The sequence below is a fragment of the Carcharhinus amblyrhynchos genome, chromosome 2 (assembly GCF_965287045.1).
Source record: "Carcharhinus amblyrhynchos chromosome 2, sCarAmb.v2.hapA, whole genome shotgun sequence".
NCBI lineage: Eukaryota > Metazoa > Chordata > Chondrichthyes > Carcharhiniformes > Carcharhinidae > Carcharhinus > Carcharhinus amblyrhynchos.
In genome coordinates, this window is record NC_137325.1 from 139,040,553 (window position 1) to 139,059,352 (window position 18,800).

Consider the following 18,800-nt stretch of genomic DNA (forward strand, 5'->3'; position numbering starts at 1 on the left):
AAAATCCCCACAGACTTGGGGAACAACCTCTCCTCTCCCCTGCTGCCCAATCTTACACACCCACAGACATCAAGACCCCCCACAGACATGAGAAACAATGTGCCCCCCACATCCCTCATGGACATCGAGACCCTAAATGGATATGGGAATCTCTCGCCCCAAGGATACTGAGACCCTCATGGACACTAAGAACCACCCCAATGCTTATCGAGACCCCACATACAGAAGGGCAATCTTTCCCCCACATTGGATAAGGGTACCAAGGAGTATGAAATAAAGGCAAATTAAAGGGGTTGAGGTCAGCTGACCTCAACAGTCTGGTAGAACTGATTCGAGGAGCTGAGTGGCCCCTGTTTCTGGGGAGGACCTACACGACACAGACTGCAGCGGTTCAAAATGGCAGCTGACCACCCCTTTCTCGAAGGCAAGTAGGAATACGCAACAAATGACGCCTGAGTCAGTGACTCCCCCATTTTAAAAGATTGTCAATACTTAACCCTGCTGCCAATTTGCAAGGACCAATGGAGATGGATGAGGGGTGGGCTAGGGCCAGGAGCTATGCTTTCTCCAGATGTCTAATTCATCTTAAAGGAAACACCGCCCACACCTCAGTCTTTCCCCAGTATTTAGGGAAATGTACTAACCAGTGTTAGCCACTCAAGTTCACATCCGCAGCACACTTTAGAGGCCCAAAGACCTCATGCAATTATAATAATAGCATCATAGAGGTTGACAGGAAACAGGCCCTTCGGCCCAACTTGTCCATACCACCCTTTTTTTTAAACTCCTAAGCTAATCCCAATTGCCCACGTTTGGCCCACATCCGTCTGTACCCATTGTACCCATGTAATTCTCTAAATGCTTTTTAAAAGACAAAATTGTACCTGCCTCTACTATTACCTCTGGTAGCTCATTCCAGACACTTACCGCCCTCTGTGTGAAAAAATTGCCCCTCTTTTGTATCTCTCCCCTCTCACAAGCCTACGCCCTCTAGTTTTAGATTTTCCTACCTTTTGGAAAAGATACTGACAGTCTAGCTGATCTATGCTCCTCATTATTTTATAGACCTCTATAAGGTCACACTGAAGCCTCCTACACTAAAGGGGAAAATGACCCAGTCTATCCAGCCTCTCCTTCTAACTCTAACCATCAAGTCCCGGTAGCATCCTAGTAAACCTTTTCTGCACTCTTTCTAGTTTAATATTATCCTTTCTATAATAGGGTGACATAAAAACATAAGAAATAGGAGCAGGAGTAGGCCATCTAGCCCCTCGAGCCTGCCCCGCCATTCAATAAGATCATGGCTGATCTGTCGTGGCTCAGTTCCACATTCCCGCCCTCTCCCCATAACCCTTAATCCCCTCTCTTATCAAAAACCCATCAACCCGCGTCTTAAAAATATTTAGCGAGGCAGCCTCCACCACTTCAACGGGCAGAGAATTCCAGAGATTCACCACCCTTTGAGTGAAGAAGTTCCTCCTCAACTCCATTCTAAACCGCCCCCCCTTTATCTTGAGGCTGTGCCCCCTAGTCCTACTGCCCTTTCTGAGCGGGAAGAGTCTCTCCACCTCTATCCTATCCATCCCATTCATCATCTTATACGTCTCAATGAGATCTCCCCTCATTCTTCTAAACTCTAATGAGTACAAGCCTAGTTTATTCAGCCTCTCCTCATAGCTCAACCCCCTCAACTCCGGTATCAGCCTAGTAAACCTCCTCTGCACTCCCTCCAAGGCCAAAATATCCTTGCGTAAATGCGGCGACCAAAACTGCACACAGTACTCCAGCTGCGGCCTCACCAATGCCCTATACAGCCGCAGCAAGACCTCCCTACTTTTATATTCAATCCCCCTCGCTATGAAGGCCAGCATCCCATTCGCCTTCCTGACCACCTGCTGCACCTGCAGGCTGGGTTTTTGCGACTCATGCACAAGGACCCCGAGGTCCCTCTGCACCGTCGCACGCTACAGTTTTTCGCCACGTAAGTAATAGTCCTTCCTACCATTATTCCTACCAAAGTGGACCACCTCGCACTTGCCAACATTAAATTCCATTTGCCAGTTCCTGGCCCATTCGCCCAGCCTATCTAGATCCTTCTGCAGACTCTCCACACCCTCCGCGCAATTTGCCGTTCCACCAATCTTGGTGTCATCAGCAAATTTTGACACCATACACTCGGTTCCCTCCTCCAGATCATCTATATAAATGGTAAATAGCTGAGGCCCCAGCACCGACCAGAACTGTATTCCAAGTGTGGTCTTACCAATGTCTTGTACAATTTGTGTAATATAAGGCTACGTTTCCATCACCTTTTAACATTGCCTGTTATGTTTATGGAATACACCATTAAACAGCTGTAAATAGGAACTAACATATCAATAGGCGGGTTCCCTTTGAACCTGCTCATGGCCATCGAGGCTTTCACAGCATTTCAATAGAGGAATAATATTATTTTAATAATCATCTCCATAACTTCTCTCACAATCTGAGCCTTGAATATCCAAGCCTAACTAATAATTAATATTAACATATTATCCCTCAATGTTTGAACCATTTAAAAACTAATTTATTCTGGGGATAGGGGTGTTGCTAACTAAGCAGCAATTATTGTCCATCCCTCATCCCTCTTGAGAAAGTGATGGTGAGATACTTCCTTGAACCACTGAGGTCTGCATGGTGTAGGTGCACCCACAGTGCTGTACCAGAATTTTAACCCAGTGATAGAGAAGCTTTAGTTTATCTATTAGTGTCACAAGTAGGCTGAAATTAACACCATAATGAAGTCAGTGTGAAAATCCCCTTCTCGCCACACTCCGGCACCTGTTCGGGTACACTGAGGGAGGATTTAGCACGGCCAATGCATCTACCCAGCACATCTTTCGGACTGGGGAGGAAACAGGAACACCCGTGCAGACACGGTGAGAACATGCACTCTCCGCATGGACGGTGACCCAAGCTGGGAACTGAACCCAGGTCTCTAGCGCTGTGAGGCAGCTGTGCCACCGTGCCATCCTTAGGAACATTGATATTCATGGAGGACAGATGAACAGAAGGATAAACAAGATAAAGAGAGTGCTTGAGAATCGATTAGTGAATAGCACGAAAGGAAACCCATGTTAGAATTCAGGTCAGAAATTCCAAAGTGGTTTATGAAGTCCGCCTGCATCATAAGTTTTGCACTTTGAATTTAGCTAAAGTGAGCATGATGTGTGTCACCTCAGGTACAATTCAAATGAGCTTTTATCAAACACTATTTATTTAAGTATACAGTTAACATGTATAAAAAGAGCATTAGCAAAAACTTTTACCAATTACAAACAAGAAAAAAACAATCATCATATAATGTAATCCTTAATGAATATAAGAAATGTACCAATCAAACAAAACAGTTGTCACAGGGTTAACATGGCAAATATAAATGTTCAAGTGATGCTGGAACAGTCCTTTGGTTGGAGAATTGAGACTCTGACTTCTCAGTTTTGAAAGCCCTCTGGAGAGACACCCAGAACAGCTTGAAGTCAGAACAGCTTCCAAAACACCAGGAAGGGAAAGACTCTAATTGAGCCAACCACCAGTAGCAGAGTTTCCACTCCAAGAAGGCCAGGAACTTTACTTCCAGCTAACAGCAGAATTTCCAATGCAAGAGAGAGAGAAAGAGAGGGAAACACTTATTTTCAATCAGGTGTCCACCCGCTTCTAAACCAAAACTGAAAATGAATCTTTAGATGTTTACCTGGGGCAGAACCACTTGACTTTGATTTGTCAGTCAGTCTTCCCCCTCACAGTGCAAGGCATAAAAGATCCCAGAGTAAAAATAAACAAAACCCCGTTTAAACCATTGAAGTATCAATAAAAGGATTTCTAGCAGATGGCCCAGCAACAATGAGAAAAAAATGGAAAAGACCACAAGATGCAGGAGCAGAATTAGACCAGTTAGCCCCTTGCTTCTGCTCCATCATTCAATCATGACTGATATGATTCTTATCCCCATTCTCCTGCCTTCTCCCTGTAACCCTTGATCCCCTTATTGATCAAGAACCTATCTATCTCTGTCCTAAAGACACTCAATGACCTGGCCTCCACAGCCCTCTGTGGCAAAGAGTTCCACAGATTCACCACTCTCTGGCTGAAGAAATTCCTCTTTATCTCAATTTTAAAGGAGGGTTCCTTCACCCTGAGGCTGTACCTTCTAGTCTGTCTCACTAATGGAAACATCCTCTCCACGTCCAATCTATCCAGGCCTCGCGGTAGTCTGTGGGCTGACAAGTGCTGGGACCTGATGGGCTTCATCGTGGGGTCTTGAAATAAGCGATTAATGAGGTCATCAATGCACTGGTTTTAATTTTTCAAAGCACCAAGCTTTGAAGTAGGTCCCATTAGATTGGAAGATAGCAATTGTAACTCCATTATTCAAAGAGGGAGGGATTGTGAGGGGTCTTGACAAGATGGATATGAAGAGGATGTTTCCTCTTGTGGGAGAATCTAGAACTAATGTCACACCCAAAAGACCAGTGCAGTTATGTAGATAGTAAATAGTAAATGTAAAAGGTGGAACAAATGAGGGAACAAAAAGGAATTCTTATGGAGGCAAAGGGCACGGTTGAGATTGAGATATGGAATCATCACAGCACAGATTCAGATCAGCCATGCATCCCAGTTAGCCCTGCAAGTGCCCATCCAACTCACTTTTGAAGTCTTTGATCACCTCTGCTTCCACCACCCTCCTCAGCAACAAGTTCCAGATTATTGCTGAGTTATAAAAGGCTCTTCCTCACATCCCTCCAATATTTCTGGGCAATCCTTTCACTGGCATTCCCTCGTTCTTAAAAATTCAGTCTCTCTGTGTCCCTCGTTTGTAAATCTTGTACACCTCTGTCGGATCCTGAATCATAGAATCACTGCAGTGCAGAAGGAGGCCATTCAGCCCATTGAGTCTGCACCGACAACAATCCCACCCAGGCCCTATCCCCGTAATCCCACAAATTTATCCCTAGAATCCCTCTACCCTATGCTTCCTGGGACACTAAGGGACAATTTAGCACAGCCAATGAACCTACCTGCACATCTGTGCCCTGTGGGAGAAAAACTGGCTCACCCAGAGGAAACCCACGCTGACACAGGGAGAATGTGCAAAGTCCACACAGACCTCTCACAACTCCTTCACTCCAAGGAGAACAACTGAAGCTTCCCCAGCCTGGGCCAGAATGTTACACACCACCCTCCCCCCACCCCCCACCCCCCACCCCCTCCCCCTCCCCTCCCCTTCCCTTCCCCCACAGGCGGGTCAGCATTTGTTGCCAATCCCTTAATTGTCCTTAAATTGAGTGACTTGCAAGGCTATTTCAGAGGGTGCTCCAGTCCTTATTCCCTGTGTTTCCCTTCGGACTACCCAATCCAATGAATAAAACCTAATGTGTTTATCTGCAGAATCAGATTTGAAGATAATGTGCCTCAGTTGACTTGTTGAGTTTCAATTCATTGGGAGACATTCATTAAACTTTCCTTCCTGTTCACTCATTTATTGGGTCTTATTTATTACTCCCTGAATGTCTGTTGTCTGATGTAATTTTTTTTTTTGCCCAATCTTACTTCACAGCTTAGAGTTTTCAAACTGGCAAAGTCGTGGCCCACACTCAACACACTCATTAAGATCATCGGTAACTCGATGGGCGCTTTGGGCAACCTGACCCTTGTCCTGGCCATCATTGTCTTCATCTTTGCCGTGGTCGGGATGCAACTGTTTGGCAAAAGCTACAGCAAGTCTGTTTGCAAAATCTCCCCCAAATGCCAGCTCCCACGCTGGCACATGTCCGACTTCTTCCATTCCTTCCTCATCGTGTTCCGGGTTCTGTGCGGCGAGTGGATCGAAACCATGTGGGATTGTATGGAGGTGGCTGGGCAGCCCTTGTGCATCCTTGTCTTCATGCTGGTCATGGTGATCGGAAACCTTGTGGTAAGTCTCAAAGTTTTTTTTTCATTCATTCGTGGGACATGGGTGTCGCCGGCTGGGCCAGCATTTATTGTCCACCCCTAGTTGCCCTTGAGAAGGTGGCGGGGAGCCGCCTTCTTGAATCGCTGCAGTCCACGTGCTGTGGGTTGACACACAATGCCGTTAGGGAGGGAATTCCAGGATTTTGACCCAGTAATTGTGATGGAACAGTGATATATTTCCAAGTCGGGACGGTGAGTGGCTTGGAGGGGGACTTGCAGGTGGGGGTTTCCCCATGTACCTGCTGTCCTTGTCCTTCTAGATGGAAGTGGTCGTGTGTTTGGAAGGTGCGATCTAAGGATCTTTAGTGAATTGCTGCAGTGCATCTTGTACATGGAGCTACTGAGCATCGGTGGTGGAGAGATTGAATGTTTGTAGATATGGTGCAAATCAAGTGGGCTGCTTTGTCCTGGATGGTGTTGAGCTTGAGTGTTGTTGGAGCTGCACCCACTCAGGCAAGTGGGGAGTATTCCATCACACTCCTGACTTGTGCCTTGTAGATGGTGGATAAGGCTTTGGGGAGTCAGGAGGTGAGTTACTCACCACAATATTCCTAGCCTCTGGCTTGCTTTTGTAACAATTGTGTTTATGTAGTGAATCCAGTTGAGTTTCTGGTAACCCCAAGCTATGTTTCTGGGTTTTTCTCGAGCTATTCTACTGGGGCTCTGCATGACCAACTGTTCCCACAATCCAGCCCACACCCTCAAACATATTGCCGGAATTTCCGGGGTGGGCGAAGTTCGCAGAACGGCATTCTTTGTTAGCCTCAGGTGGGAGCTTACGAGCCTTGGGCAGGTGAGGTGGTAAAATTCTGGCAATAGTTTACCTTTAAATCAAATCACCTTGAAATTATAGCACAGGAGCAACCCACTTAATCCAACTCTGTTAGGTGTTAGGCTTCATGTTAGGCTCCTTCCCTGTGTTCACTCATCCTATTAACATAGCTTTCTATTCCTTTATCTACATAAGCTTATTTGCTTAATACATCTGTGCTATTTGCATCAAGCACCCCCTGTGCAAGCAGGTTGCATTCTAACCACCCTCCGAGTTAACTATCTCAGGGATTCCCTGCTTGATTTATTTATTTATTAATGTCACCAGTCAGCTGACATTAACTGCAATGAAGTTACTGTGAAAATCCCCTTGTCACTACACTCCGACGCCTGTTCGGGTACACTGAGGGAGAATTTCGCACGGCCAATGCACCTAACCAGCGCATGTTTCAGACTGTGGGGGGAAACCGGAGGAAACCCACGCAGACACAGGGAGAACGTGCACACTCCACACAGTGACTCAAGCTGGGAATCGAACCCGGGTCCCTGGCGCTGTGAGGCAGCAGTGCTAACCACCGCGCTGCCCTGTCAAACTAGCCAGGATCTACAATAGTCTGCATGTCTTTCTGATCGACCAGCACATAGCCCCACTATAAACCTGTCATGACACTGTCAAACTGGAGCACTAGCTAATCATTAAATCAATTCCACCACCACCCCCCCCCCTCCCCCCCCCCCCCTCCCCCCCGCCCAGCTGACCTCAAGCCCACTCATCCATTGGAGCTGTGGAATCACAGAGATCTATAGCACACTAGGAGATGATTGACCCTTGACTCCTTTGTGAGCGCTCAGTGACTACAGTCCACTTATCCCCATTCTCTCTACCATACAGCAATTACACTTTAAAATGCTTCATGGGACAGGCTATGGAGGTGACCTGACCTGGTCTAAAGAATTATGACAGGGTTTTTTGTTTAATTCGTTGGTGGGTGGGAGGGAGCTCGTTGAATATTTTTCAGACAGAGCTAGGTAGCTTGATTTTAGGGGGTTGGGGGGGGTGCTGTTCTTACTTTTAGGCTCATAAACAGCAGATATTTTCTTCTGATTCATTCCCAATGAAGGGAAATCCTCAATTTGCAAGCAGCAGTTGTTTGCGACACCGTGTCACAGTGGTCAGCACTGTTGCCGCACAGTGCTGGGGACACAGGTTCAATTCCGGCCCTGGGTGACTGTCTGTGTAGAGTTTGCACATTCTCCCTGTGTCAGCGTGGGTTTCATCCAGGTGCTCCGGTTTCCTCCCACGCTCCAAAGACGTGTGGGTTAGGTTGATTGGCCATGCTAAATTGCCCCTTCGGATTTGCAGGTTAGGGGGATAGGACCTGCGTGGAATTGTGGTCGCTGCAGGCTCAATGGGCCAAATGGCCTCCTTCTGCATTGTAGGAATTCTATAGAACATTACAGCGCAGAACAGGCCCTTCGGCCCACGATGTTGCACCGACCAGTTAAAAAGCAATGACCCTCTAACCTAAACCAAACCCTTACCATCCATAAACCTATCCACGGATCTCTTAAACGCCCCCAAACTAGGCGCATTTACAACTGCAGCAGGCAGGGCATTCCAATCCCTCACCACCCTCTGGGTAAAGAACCTACCCCTGACATCCGTCCTATAACTACCACCCCTTAATTTAAAGCTATGATTCTATGAATCCAGCCCTGGGGTCATGTCTGTGTTGAGTTTGTATGTTCTTCCCATATCGGGTTCCCTCAGGTACTCTGGTTTCCTCCCACAGTCTGGTTAGATGGATTGGCCGTGCTAAATTGCTTCTTCGTATCAGAGGGACTAGCAGGGTAAATATATGGGGTTACAGAGATTGGGCATTGGTGGGATTGTTGTCAGTGCAGGCTCGATAGACCAAGTGGCCTCCTCCTATACTGTAGGGATTCTATTGCCAATGGTTTAACCAGGGGACCTACTGGCAACAGTGTTCAGTTCCCTCAGTCCTCAATATTGAATGGAGACATTGGGATCGAGTTCTGATGTTAATTGGTATCGGCACTTATTCCTTATTCCGTATCAGGCCGTGCTAATTGCAATTAGATTGCGTACAACAGGAACGCAGTGAGAGGCAAAATCTAACCACCAGTGTAATTTGTGAGAAAGGGTGAAAAAACAGCGAAACACCTTATGTTAGTGGCAGCTCAGATTAATTAGTTTTAAAGTTCAGTGAGGTAGATATTTGCACAGTGAGATAAAGCACCGGTTAATGTGTTCTTTTTGGATGATTTCGTAGGCGAGCTCCCTGCTCTTCAGGTCTTTAACACTTACCGAACCATTAGATATGGCCTTCATTTCACTTCTCCAAAGACGATTTTGGCAGCCGGTCTGACTGGCATTTAAGTAGTGGAGCAATATATTTCACTACACTGCAAAGAACAGACAGCTCAGAAACAGGCCATTCGGCCCAACCAATCTGTACTGGTGCTTATTTACCAAGAATGGTAGAATTGGGGTTATATTACTGGAATAGCAATCCAGTGGCCTGGACTATTCATAGAATCACAGAATTCCTACAGTGCAGAAGAAGGTCGTTCGGCCCATTGACTCTGCATCGACCGCAATCCTAACCAGGCCCTATTTCCGTAACCCTACGTATTTACCCTGCTGGCCCCCCTGATACTAGGGTCAATTCAGCATGGCCAATCAACCTAACCCGTATGTCTTTGGACTGTGGGAGGGAACAGGAGCACCCGGAGGAAACCCACGCAGGGACGGGGAGAATGTGCAATCTCCACAGAGACAGTGACCCGAGACCGGAATTAAACCCAGGTCCCTGGTGGTGCTGTGCCAGCGTGCCGCCCCAAGCAGTGGTCTTCCCAAGTATCTGCTGCCCTTGGCCTTCTGGATGGTGCCGGCGGTGAATTTGGAAAGTGTCTCCTAAGGAGCCTCGGTGAGTTGCCGCATCTCGGAGATGGTGCACGCAGCTGACACCGGTGGTGGTGGGACTGAATGTTTGTGGATAGAGATATGAAGTTGACTGACAACTATGACAGCCGTAAGAATTTGTTGATTGGTAATACCGCAGCGATTCGAACGCGGGCTATTTTTAGGCAAAGCATATTTTTTCTAAAAGGTTTTATTTATAGGGAGAAAGCACTTTAACACAGTTTGAGCCTTGTTTGCGAGGTTGGTGAGGTGGTGGCCGCCACGGATAATTACTACAGTGAGAGATGTCAAACTAAATAGTTCTGTAGCCACATATATGGCTCGCGATGACAGCTGCCCTCATTACAGAGCCCTATATTTAACCTTGCACCAATCACTGCAGAAGTGTTTCAGGCAGGGAGAAGTGACATTTTCAAATGGTTTAACAAAGAGAAAATCACCACATGCACATCAAAAAAAAGCAGGCTGAGGGGTGTTGGGGCTACTCAGTCAGGAGCACTTAAATCTCTGAGTCACCTACTTGCAGGTTCCTGGATTAGAGTGTGCAATCGGGGCTGACACGACCATACAATTCTGAGGGAGAGCTGTACTGTTCTCCTCGAGGGAGGGTGTTAAACCTAGGTCCTGTTCTTTTCCCTTTAACTGGAATGTTAAAGACCCCTCAGTTTTATATTGAAAGCGAAAAGAGGAGTTTGCTCGCCTTCATTCCCAGTAGATAATACACGCAGAGAGGTACAGGAAGCATCCTCCGATTTCCTCCTGCTATCCAAAGATGATGCGCATTAGGTTGATTGGCCATGGTAAATTGACCCCAGTGTCAGGGATAGTAGCAGGGTAAATACGTGGGGTTGGAGGGGTAGGGTCAGGCTGGCATTTATGCCAGTGCAGACTCAATGGCCCAAATGGCCTCCTTCTGCACTTGTAGGGGTTGTATGATTCTACACAGCTGAACTGACAGCGCTGGCTTGGTCCATAGCGCTCCCACTTCAGGAAGGCTATGGAGTTCAAGACTCACCCCTGAAGCTTGAGCGCAATACCAAAGTCCAAGGGAGTGCTGCACTGTCAGAGGTGCCACCTTTCAGATTAAAAGTTAACCTGAGTCCCTCCTCTCCATTCCCCCCCCCCTCCCTTTGTCTGCTCTCTCAGATGGTTTTAAATGGGCTTATTTCAAGAAAAAAGAGGGAAATTCCCCCCTGCGGGTGTAGGCTTCTATTTCTCCACAGCCAACCTCTTGTAACTTATCTGATTATTATTCACATTGCTGTTTGTGGCAGCTTGCTGTGCGCAGATTGGCTGACATGCTTCCCACATTGCAACTGTGACTGCAAAAACCATTAATTAGAAACATAGGAAGAAGGTGGGAGCAGGAGAAGGCCATTCGGCCCTTTAAGCCTGTGCCGCTATTTATTATGATCATGGTCGAAAATCCAACTCACTGGCCTTCCCCTGGCTGGCAAGCACTGTGGGGCACGGTGAGGTCTTGAAAGGCGCTATATAAATACAGGCTTCTTGTTTTCTTGTTTAAACTGGGACTTTCTTGAAGAGATCGGGGCTCCTTGTCTAACAAATCCCCAATAGCACAAAATTTGTGTTTCATTTGGATTTGACAGCTAAGTAATTAATTGTACATGTAACGCTTTGTGATGTAACAAGCTGGAAATGCAGATCTTTCCTTTTTTATTGGTTCACGGGATGTGGGCATCGCTGGCTGGGCCAGCATTTGTTGCCCATCTTTAATTGTCCTCAAACTGAGCAGCACGCTTGGCAGGGGCAGTTAAAGTTAAAGCTTACTTATGAGTCACAAGGCTTACATTAACACTGCAATGAAGTTACTGTGAAATTCCCCTAGTTGCCACGCCTGTTCGGGTCAATGCACCTAACCAGCACACCTCTCAGATTATGAGAGGAAACCGCAGCGCCCGGAGGAAACCCACGCAGACACGGGGAGAATGTGCAGACTCCACAGAGCTTGGGTCCCTGTCTGTGTGGAGTTTGCACATTCTCCCCCTGTATGCATGGGTTTCCTCCGGATGCTCCAGTTTCCTCCCACAGTCCAAAGATTTGCAGGTTAGGTTGATTGAACTTAGAGAGTTAAGATCAACCACACTGCCGTGGCTCTGGAGTCACATGTAGGCCAGACTGGGTAAGGCGGCAGGTTTCTTAAAGGACATTAGTTTATTTATTTATTAGTGTCACAATTAGGCTTACATTAAGGCTTACAATGGGGCTGGCACAGTGGCACTGCTGCCTCACAGCACCAGGGACCCGGGTTCAATTCCGGCCTTGGGTCACTGTCTGTGTGGAGTCTTCACGTTCTCCCCGTGTCTGTGTGGGTTTCCTCCGGGTACTCCAGTTTCCTCCCACAGTCCAAAGATGTGAGGGTTTGGTGGATTGGCTGTGCTAAATTGCCCCTTAGTGCCAGGGGATTAGCAGAGAATTATGTGTGGTCATGGGAATAGTGCCTGATATGGAATTGAGGTCAGTCCAGACTCAATGGATTGAATAGCCTCCATAGAATTGTATTCTATGAACACTGCAATGAAGTTAAAATCCCCTTCGTGAATCAGATGGGTTTTTTCAATAGTCGATACAGGTACATAATTCCCTAAAAGTGGCGTCACAGGTAGATAGGGTCGTAAAGAATGCTTTTGGCACATTGGCCTTTATACATCAAAGTATTGAGCATAAGAGTTGGAATGTTATGATGAGGTTGTATAAGACATTGGTGAGGCTGAATTTAGAGTATTGTGTGCAGTTTTGGTCACCTAGCTACAGGAAGGATATTAATAAGGTTGAAAGAGTGCAGAGAATGTTTGCAAGGATGTTGCCAGGACTTGAGAAACTGAGATACAGAGAAAGGTTGAGTAGGTTAGGACTTTATTCCCTAGATCGTAGAAGAATGAGGGGAGATTTGATAGAGGCGTATAAAACTATGATGGTATAGATGGAGTGAATGCAAGCAGGCTTTTTCCACTGAGGCTAAGGGACAAAAAAAACAGAGGGCATGGGTTAAGGGTGAAGGGGGAAAAGTTTAAAGGGAATATTACTCATACAGAGTGGTGGGAGTGTGGAATGAGCTGCCAGATGAAGTGGTGAATGCGGGCTCACTTTTAACATATAAGAAAAACTTGGACAGGTACATGGATGAGAGGGGTGTGGAGGGATATGGTCCAGGTGCAGGTCAGTGGGACTAGGCAGAAAAATGGTTCGGCACAGACAAGAAGGGCCAAAAGGCTGTTTCTGAGCTGTAATGTTCTGTGGTTCTATAGTTCTATGATGATAGCTTCATGGCTACCAATATTGAAGCCAAGTTTGTGATTCCAAGGGTTTGATTGAGCAGTTGACTTTAAAATCTGATTGAATTCAAATTCTTCCAGCTGCCATTTCCCCACAGTGTTCAAAGAACAAAGAAAAGTACAGCACGGGAACAGACCCTTCAGCCTTCCAAGCCTGTGCTGGTCATGTGCCTTAACTAAACCAAAAAGAAAACCTTCTGGGCCTCCGGACGATTGGTCCAGTGATAGTATCAACTGACCATTATTTCTCCTGGAAAGCCTGTGGCCGGAATATTATGGTCATTTGCGGCCTGGTGGGATTTTCCCATGCTGCTGCAGTGAACGGAGATTTGGTCCGACCTCACTGCAGCGGGAGAGTGGCGTGAACAGCTGGTAAGATCGTGCCCTAAAGCTTTTGTTGTGGTCTAAAAACAGGACATTGTCCTTCAGTGCTGTAAACAAGAGGGGCGGCACAGTGATTAGTATTGTTGCCTCACAGTGCCAGGGACCCAGGTTCGATTCCGACCTCAGGTCACCGAGTTGGACGATCAGCCATGATCATAATGAAATGCAGAGCAGGCTCGAAGAACCAAATGGCCTCCTCCTGCTCCTACCTTCTATGCTTCTATGCTTTTGTGTGGAGCTTGCATGTTCTCCCTGTGTCTGCCTGACTTTCTTCCAGGTGCTCTGGTTTCCTCCCACACTCCAAAGATGTGCAGGTTAGGTGGATTGGCCATGCTAAACTGCCCATTAGCATCAGGGGGATTAGCAGGGTAATTACATAGGGTTACAGGAACAGGGCGTGGGTGGGATTGCTGTCGGTGCAGGCTCAATGTTCCAAATGGCCTTCTTCTGCACTTTTGGGATTCTAAGATTCTACAGAAGAGATCTGGCATTATCTGGGAGCCCATGCTATTTTTAAAAAAAATCCTTGACACAATACAGGTCATTATGTGACCACAAAGAATTAACATAAAAAAAGATAGTTTGATTAATGGATTAAACATTGCGTCGGGCAGCTAGAATTCTCCTGCTCATTCCCAAATAGGAATTGAGGCCGCCAGGACGAAATAACATCACCAAAGCTGGAACAGATCTGGCCAGGAAGCAAGTTCCTGTTCCGCCGTCACACCAGGTGATTGACAGCAACACGAAAGAACGTTCTCTCCACTGGGAAGGGTGCCACTGGAGTGTTGTCAGGTGCTGCCTTGGCACCTCCTGTCCCAAAGCTTTGACAGCTGTGAAATGAATGGATTGTGAGCAGGGGAAGTGGACCAGGCTTGACTGAGACAGAGGCAACAACAAAAAGCAAACATAACTGGAGGCTTCGCACGTAGGCTACCTCGCTGCGATGAGGATCACTTGCTGGAAATCAATCTCTCGGTTTTGTCTGCAACTTTAACAACATTTGATGACTCTGAATAACTTTCAGAGGAGGAAATTATTTGATTTGATTTATTATTGTCACATGTATATGTACAGACATTAGCCTATGTATTAGCTGTACAGACAAAGCATACCACTCGTAGAGTAGGAAAGGAGAGAGTGAAGAATGTAGTGTTACAGTCATAGCTAGGGCGTAGGGAAAGATCAACTTAATGCAAGGGCGAGTCCATTCAAAAGTCTGATGGCAGCAGGGAAAAAGCTGCTCTTGAGTCGGTTGGTACATGAACTCAGATTTTTGTATCTTTTTCCTGAAGGAGGAAGGCGGAAGAGAGAATGTCTGGGGTGTGTGGGGTCCTTAATTGTGCTGGCTGCTTTGCCGAGGCAGCGGGAAGTGTAGACAGAGCCAATGGATGGGAGGCTGGTTTGCGTGATGGATTGGGCTTCATTCACGACCCTTTATAGTCTCCTGTGTTCTTGAATAGAACCAAGCTGTGATACAACCAGAAAGAGTGCTTTCTATGGTGCGGTTAGGTGAGAGTTGTAGCTGACATGCCAAATTTTCTTAGTCTCCTGAGGAAGTAAAGGTTTTGGTGGGCTTTCTTTAGCTATAGCGTCAGTGTGGAGGGAGCAGGACAGGATCTGGACACCTAAATGCTGTGTTGGTGCAGACTCGATGGGCTGAGTGGCTTCCTTCTGCACTATTGCGATGCTATGATTCTATCAATAACCAGGGAGCATTGACTTAAGGTAAATTGCAGGAGATTTCAAGGGGATACGAGGAAAAACCTTTCACCCAGAGGGTGGTGGGAATCTGGAACTGTGTGGAGTTTGCACATTCTCCCTGTGTTTGTGTGGGTTTCCTCTGTATGCTCAGGCTCCCTCCCACGCTCCAAAAATGGGGTGGTACAGTGGCTCAATGGTTAGCACTAATGCCTCACAGCACCAGGGACCTGGGTTCAATTCCCAGCTGGGTCACTGTCTGTGTGGACTTTGCACGTTCTCCCAATGTCTGTGTGGGTTTCCTCCAGGTGCTCCGGTTTCCTCCCACACTCCGAAGATGTGTGGGTTAGGTGGATTGGCCATGCTAAAAATTGAACCTAGTGTCAGGGGATTAACAGACAGTTCGGAGGAGGTTCATTAGATTGATTCCAGAGATGAGGGGTTTGTCATATGAAGAGAGATTGAACAGTTTAGACTGATATTCTCTGGAACTTTGAAGAATGAGAGGAGATCAAACTGAGGTATACAAGATGATAAAAGGTATGGATAAGATGGACGTGCAATGGGATCTTCTGCTGGTGGGGCATTCTAGGGCATAGTCTGAGGATAAATTTAAAACAGAGCTGAGGAGAAACTACTTCTCCCAAAGGGTTGTGAATCTGTGGAATTCATTTCCCCAAAGTGCAGTGTATGCTGGGACAGTGAGTAACTTTAAAGAGGAGTTAGACAGATTTTTAATTGGTAATGGGTTGAAGGCGGGAAAATGGGGATGAGGAGCATGTCAGCCACGATCGAATGGAGGAGCGGACTGGATAGGCCGAATGGCCTAATTCTGCTCCTATATCTTATGAACTACTCCTTCAGATGGACAGGTAATGAGTTGGACTCGAATATACAGGGCACAACTCCCAGACTCAAAGCTGACTGGTAAATATTGTAAAGGGTGAAGAGGAAGGTAGCAGATCTCGGCGGAGCTTTACATGGTGAATTGGGCAGACACGTGGATGATGAAACTGACATCAGGGGAATTGTGAAGTGATACATTTTGGTCGGGAGAATGAGGCGAGGCAATTTAAAATAAATGGGGTGATTTCAAAAGGAGTGCAAGAACGGACAGTCTTTGAAGTTGGCAGGCTTTTAAAATGCCACACAGGAGCCTTGACTTTATAAATAGGGGCAGAGAGTGCAAGGAAGTTATGCTAAACCTTTAACACTGCTTCGTTATTCAATTCTTGGCACTACACTTTAGGGGGGATGCAGAGATACCGAACCAGGAATAAGATCTTTCAGATTGAGATACCAGGAATGTTCTCTTCAGAGAAGAGAAGGGGAGGGGGAGATTTGATATGGGCGTTGAAAGAAAGGTAATTTTCTTGGGGAGGCGATGGCCTTCATGGTACTATCGCTAGACTATTGATCCAGAAACTCAGCTAATGTTCGCCTCCTCAAATGAAAATTACCTTTCTTTCAACGCCCATATCAAATCTCCCCCTACCCTTCTCTTCTTTTCTCTGAAGAGAAGGTTCGAATCCTGCCATGGCAATACCACTGGGCCATCCCCTCCCCTAAAGCCATAAAGATATACAGTACAGAAAAAGGCCCTTCAGCCCATCACACCTATGCCAGTCAAAGGCAAATCACCCATTATTCTAATCAGTGGAGAGATCGAGAGGGAGAAGTGACAGAGATGGGTACAGTGAGCGCAGTAAGAATTCTCACAACACCAGGTTAAAGTCCAACAGGTTCATTTGATAGTAAACGCCACAAGCTTTCAGAACACTGTTCCTTCGCCTGGTGTTGTGAGACTTCATACTGTGCTTACCCCAGTCCAACACCGGCATCTCCACATAGCGTGTGCACACAGGGAGGTTAACTTCTTTATCCGCAGATAATAGGTGAACACATAAAGAAGGAAAGGAAGGGATAAAGATTGTGGATGTGACTGTGCAGGACTGTGGAGTGAAACCATGGCTGGTGATGGTGAGAATGTAAGAATGGAAGCAAGTCAGGCAGTGCCTCTGAGGAGTTTTCTGGAGAAGGATGATGAGGTTGATGATTTCCAAGGCTGTCGAAAGCTCAGGGGGGACAAACAACAACTAGGTTCATTATCACAAAGGATGACAACATGGCTTTGAGCATGGCAGAGGTAGAGCCTGATTGGAGAGATTCAACAGACCTCTGAAGGGAAGGGGAGCGGATTTGAATGGCAGCTACGATGTGTTGGCCTTCACGGGTTCATTGACTTTAGCAGGACTGGAAAATCCCACTGCCAGGAGAAGCCATAAGGATCCTCCCTGGCTGTGCTCCGAGTATGTTCTTGGAGACATCCCTTAGGCTTCAAGGGAGGAAGGTGGGCTATCAGAATTGTCCATTGTGATGGGTGAAGTGATATGCTGGGGTTAAGCAGACCCAGGAAGTGCGAGATGGCTCAGAGACCAGGAGAGTAGAGGGACCAGGGCCTGCATTTATATAGCAACTTTAATGCACTGAAGCATCACAAGGCATATCACTCACAGCATTATCAAAAAAAGTTTGGCATTGGCCCAGCCTGATTCCTGGGATGGCGGGACTGGCGTATGAGGAGAGATTGAGTTGGTTAGGATTGTAGTCGCTGGAGTTCAGAAGAATGAGGGCGGGGAGGGTGGATTCTCGTAGAAACCTATAATATTCTAACCAGATTAGACAAGAGAGATACACGAAGGATGTTCCTGATGGTTGGGGTGTTCAGAACCTCACAGCCCGAGGATATATAGTAGACCTTTCAGGACAGAGACAAGGAGAAATTTCTCCACCCAGAGAGTGGTCAGCCTGTGGAATTCATTACCACGGAAAGTAGTTGAGGCAAAAACATTGTATGTTTTCAAGAAGCAGTTAGATATAGCACTTGAGAAAAAGGGATCCAAGGGAATGGGGGGAAGGCGGGATCGGGCTGTTGAGTTAGATGATCAGCCATGATCATAATGAATGGCAGAGCAGGCTTGAAGGGCCAAATGGCCTCCTCCTGCTCCTATTTTTTACATTTCTATGTTTCTAGGACTGGTGACCAAAATCTAGGACACATCATTACATTTCAAGGAGCGCCTAAAAGGAGAGAAAGGTGGCAAGGCAGAGAGTGAATTCCAAAACAATGGACTCAGGCAGCTGAAGGAATGCCAACCAATGGTGGAGTGATGGGAATCGGAATAAGGGAGATAGCTCGGACGGTGGTAGGGTTGGAGCAAGGTACAGCGATGGGAAAGGGTCGAGGCTGTGGAAGGATTTGAAAACAAGGAGTGAGAACTTTCAAATCGAGATGTTGCTGAACTGGAGTCAATGCGGATCCGAAATGATTGGAGTGATAGGCAAACGGAGTTAGGATTTGGTAGCTGGAATTCCTGATTTACAGGCAGTGACCACCAAAGACCATTCTTGCAGATGCAGGAGTGATTGCAAGACATCAAAGTAACTGAAGGTCACCAGTTGGCCTGACCCGTGGTTTCAATGACACATTCCAGCCCGCGAGGATGTCGAAATATTTGCCCATTGATTATGGTACAATTATAATCTTAGTACAACTGCATGATGCTGATGCATGTTAACAGATTGTTGGCACAGCTGATACACCACACAGGGGACAGTTGCGGTTTCTCTCTGTACAGCTATGCTCGCAATCCCTTGTTCCATTCAATATATGGCAGAGGAGAAGCTTGGCTCAGATCCAGGACAGATCT

At 46.7% G+C, this 18,800-nt stretch overlaps 1 protein-coding gene across 1 annotated transcript in view; it reads left to right on the top strand.

Annotated features, from left to right (window-relative positions):
- LOC145358968 (sodium channel protein type 1 subunit alpha-like) overlaps positions 1 to 18,800 on the top strand; it is a 512,173-nt gene that overhangs the window by 404,542 nt on the left and 88,831 nt on the right. Inside the window, exon 22 of the mRNA XM_080213322.1 lies at positions 5,597 to 5,953. Coding sequence (XP_080069448.1) covers positions 5,597 to 5,953 — 357 coding nt within the window. The remainder of the gene's footprint in view (positions 1 to 5,596; positions 5,954 to 18,800) is intronic.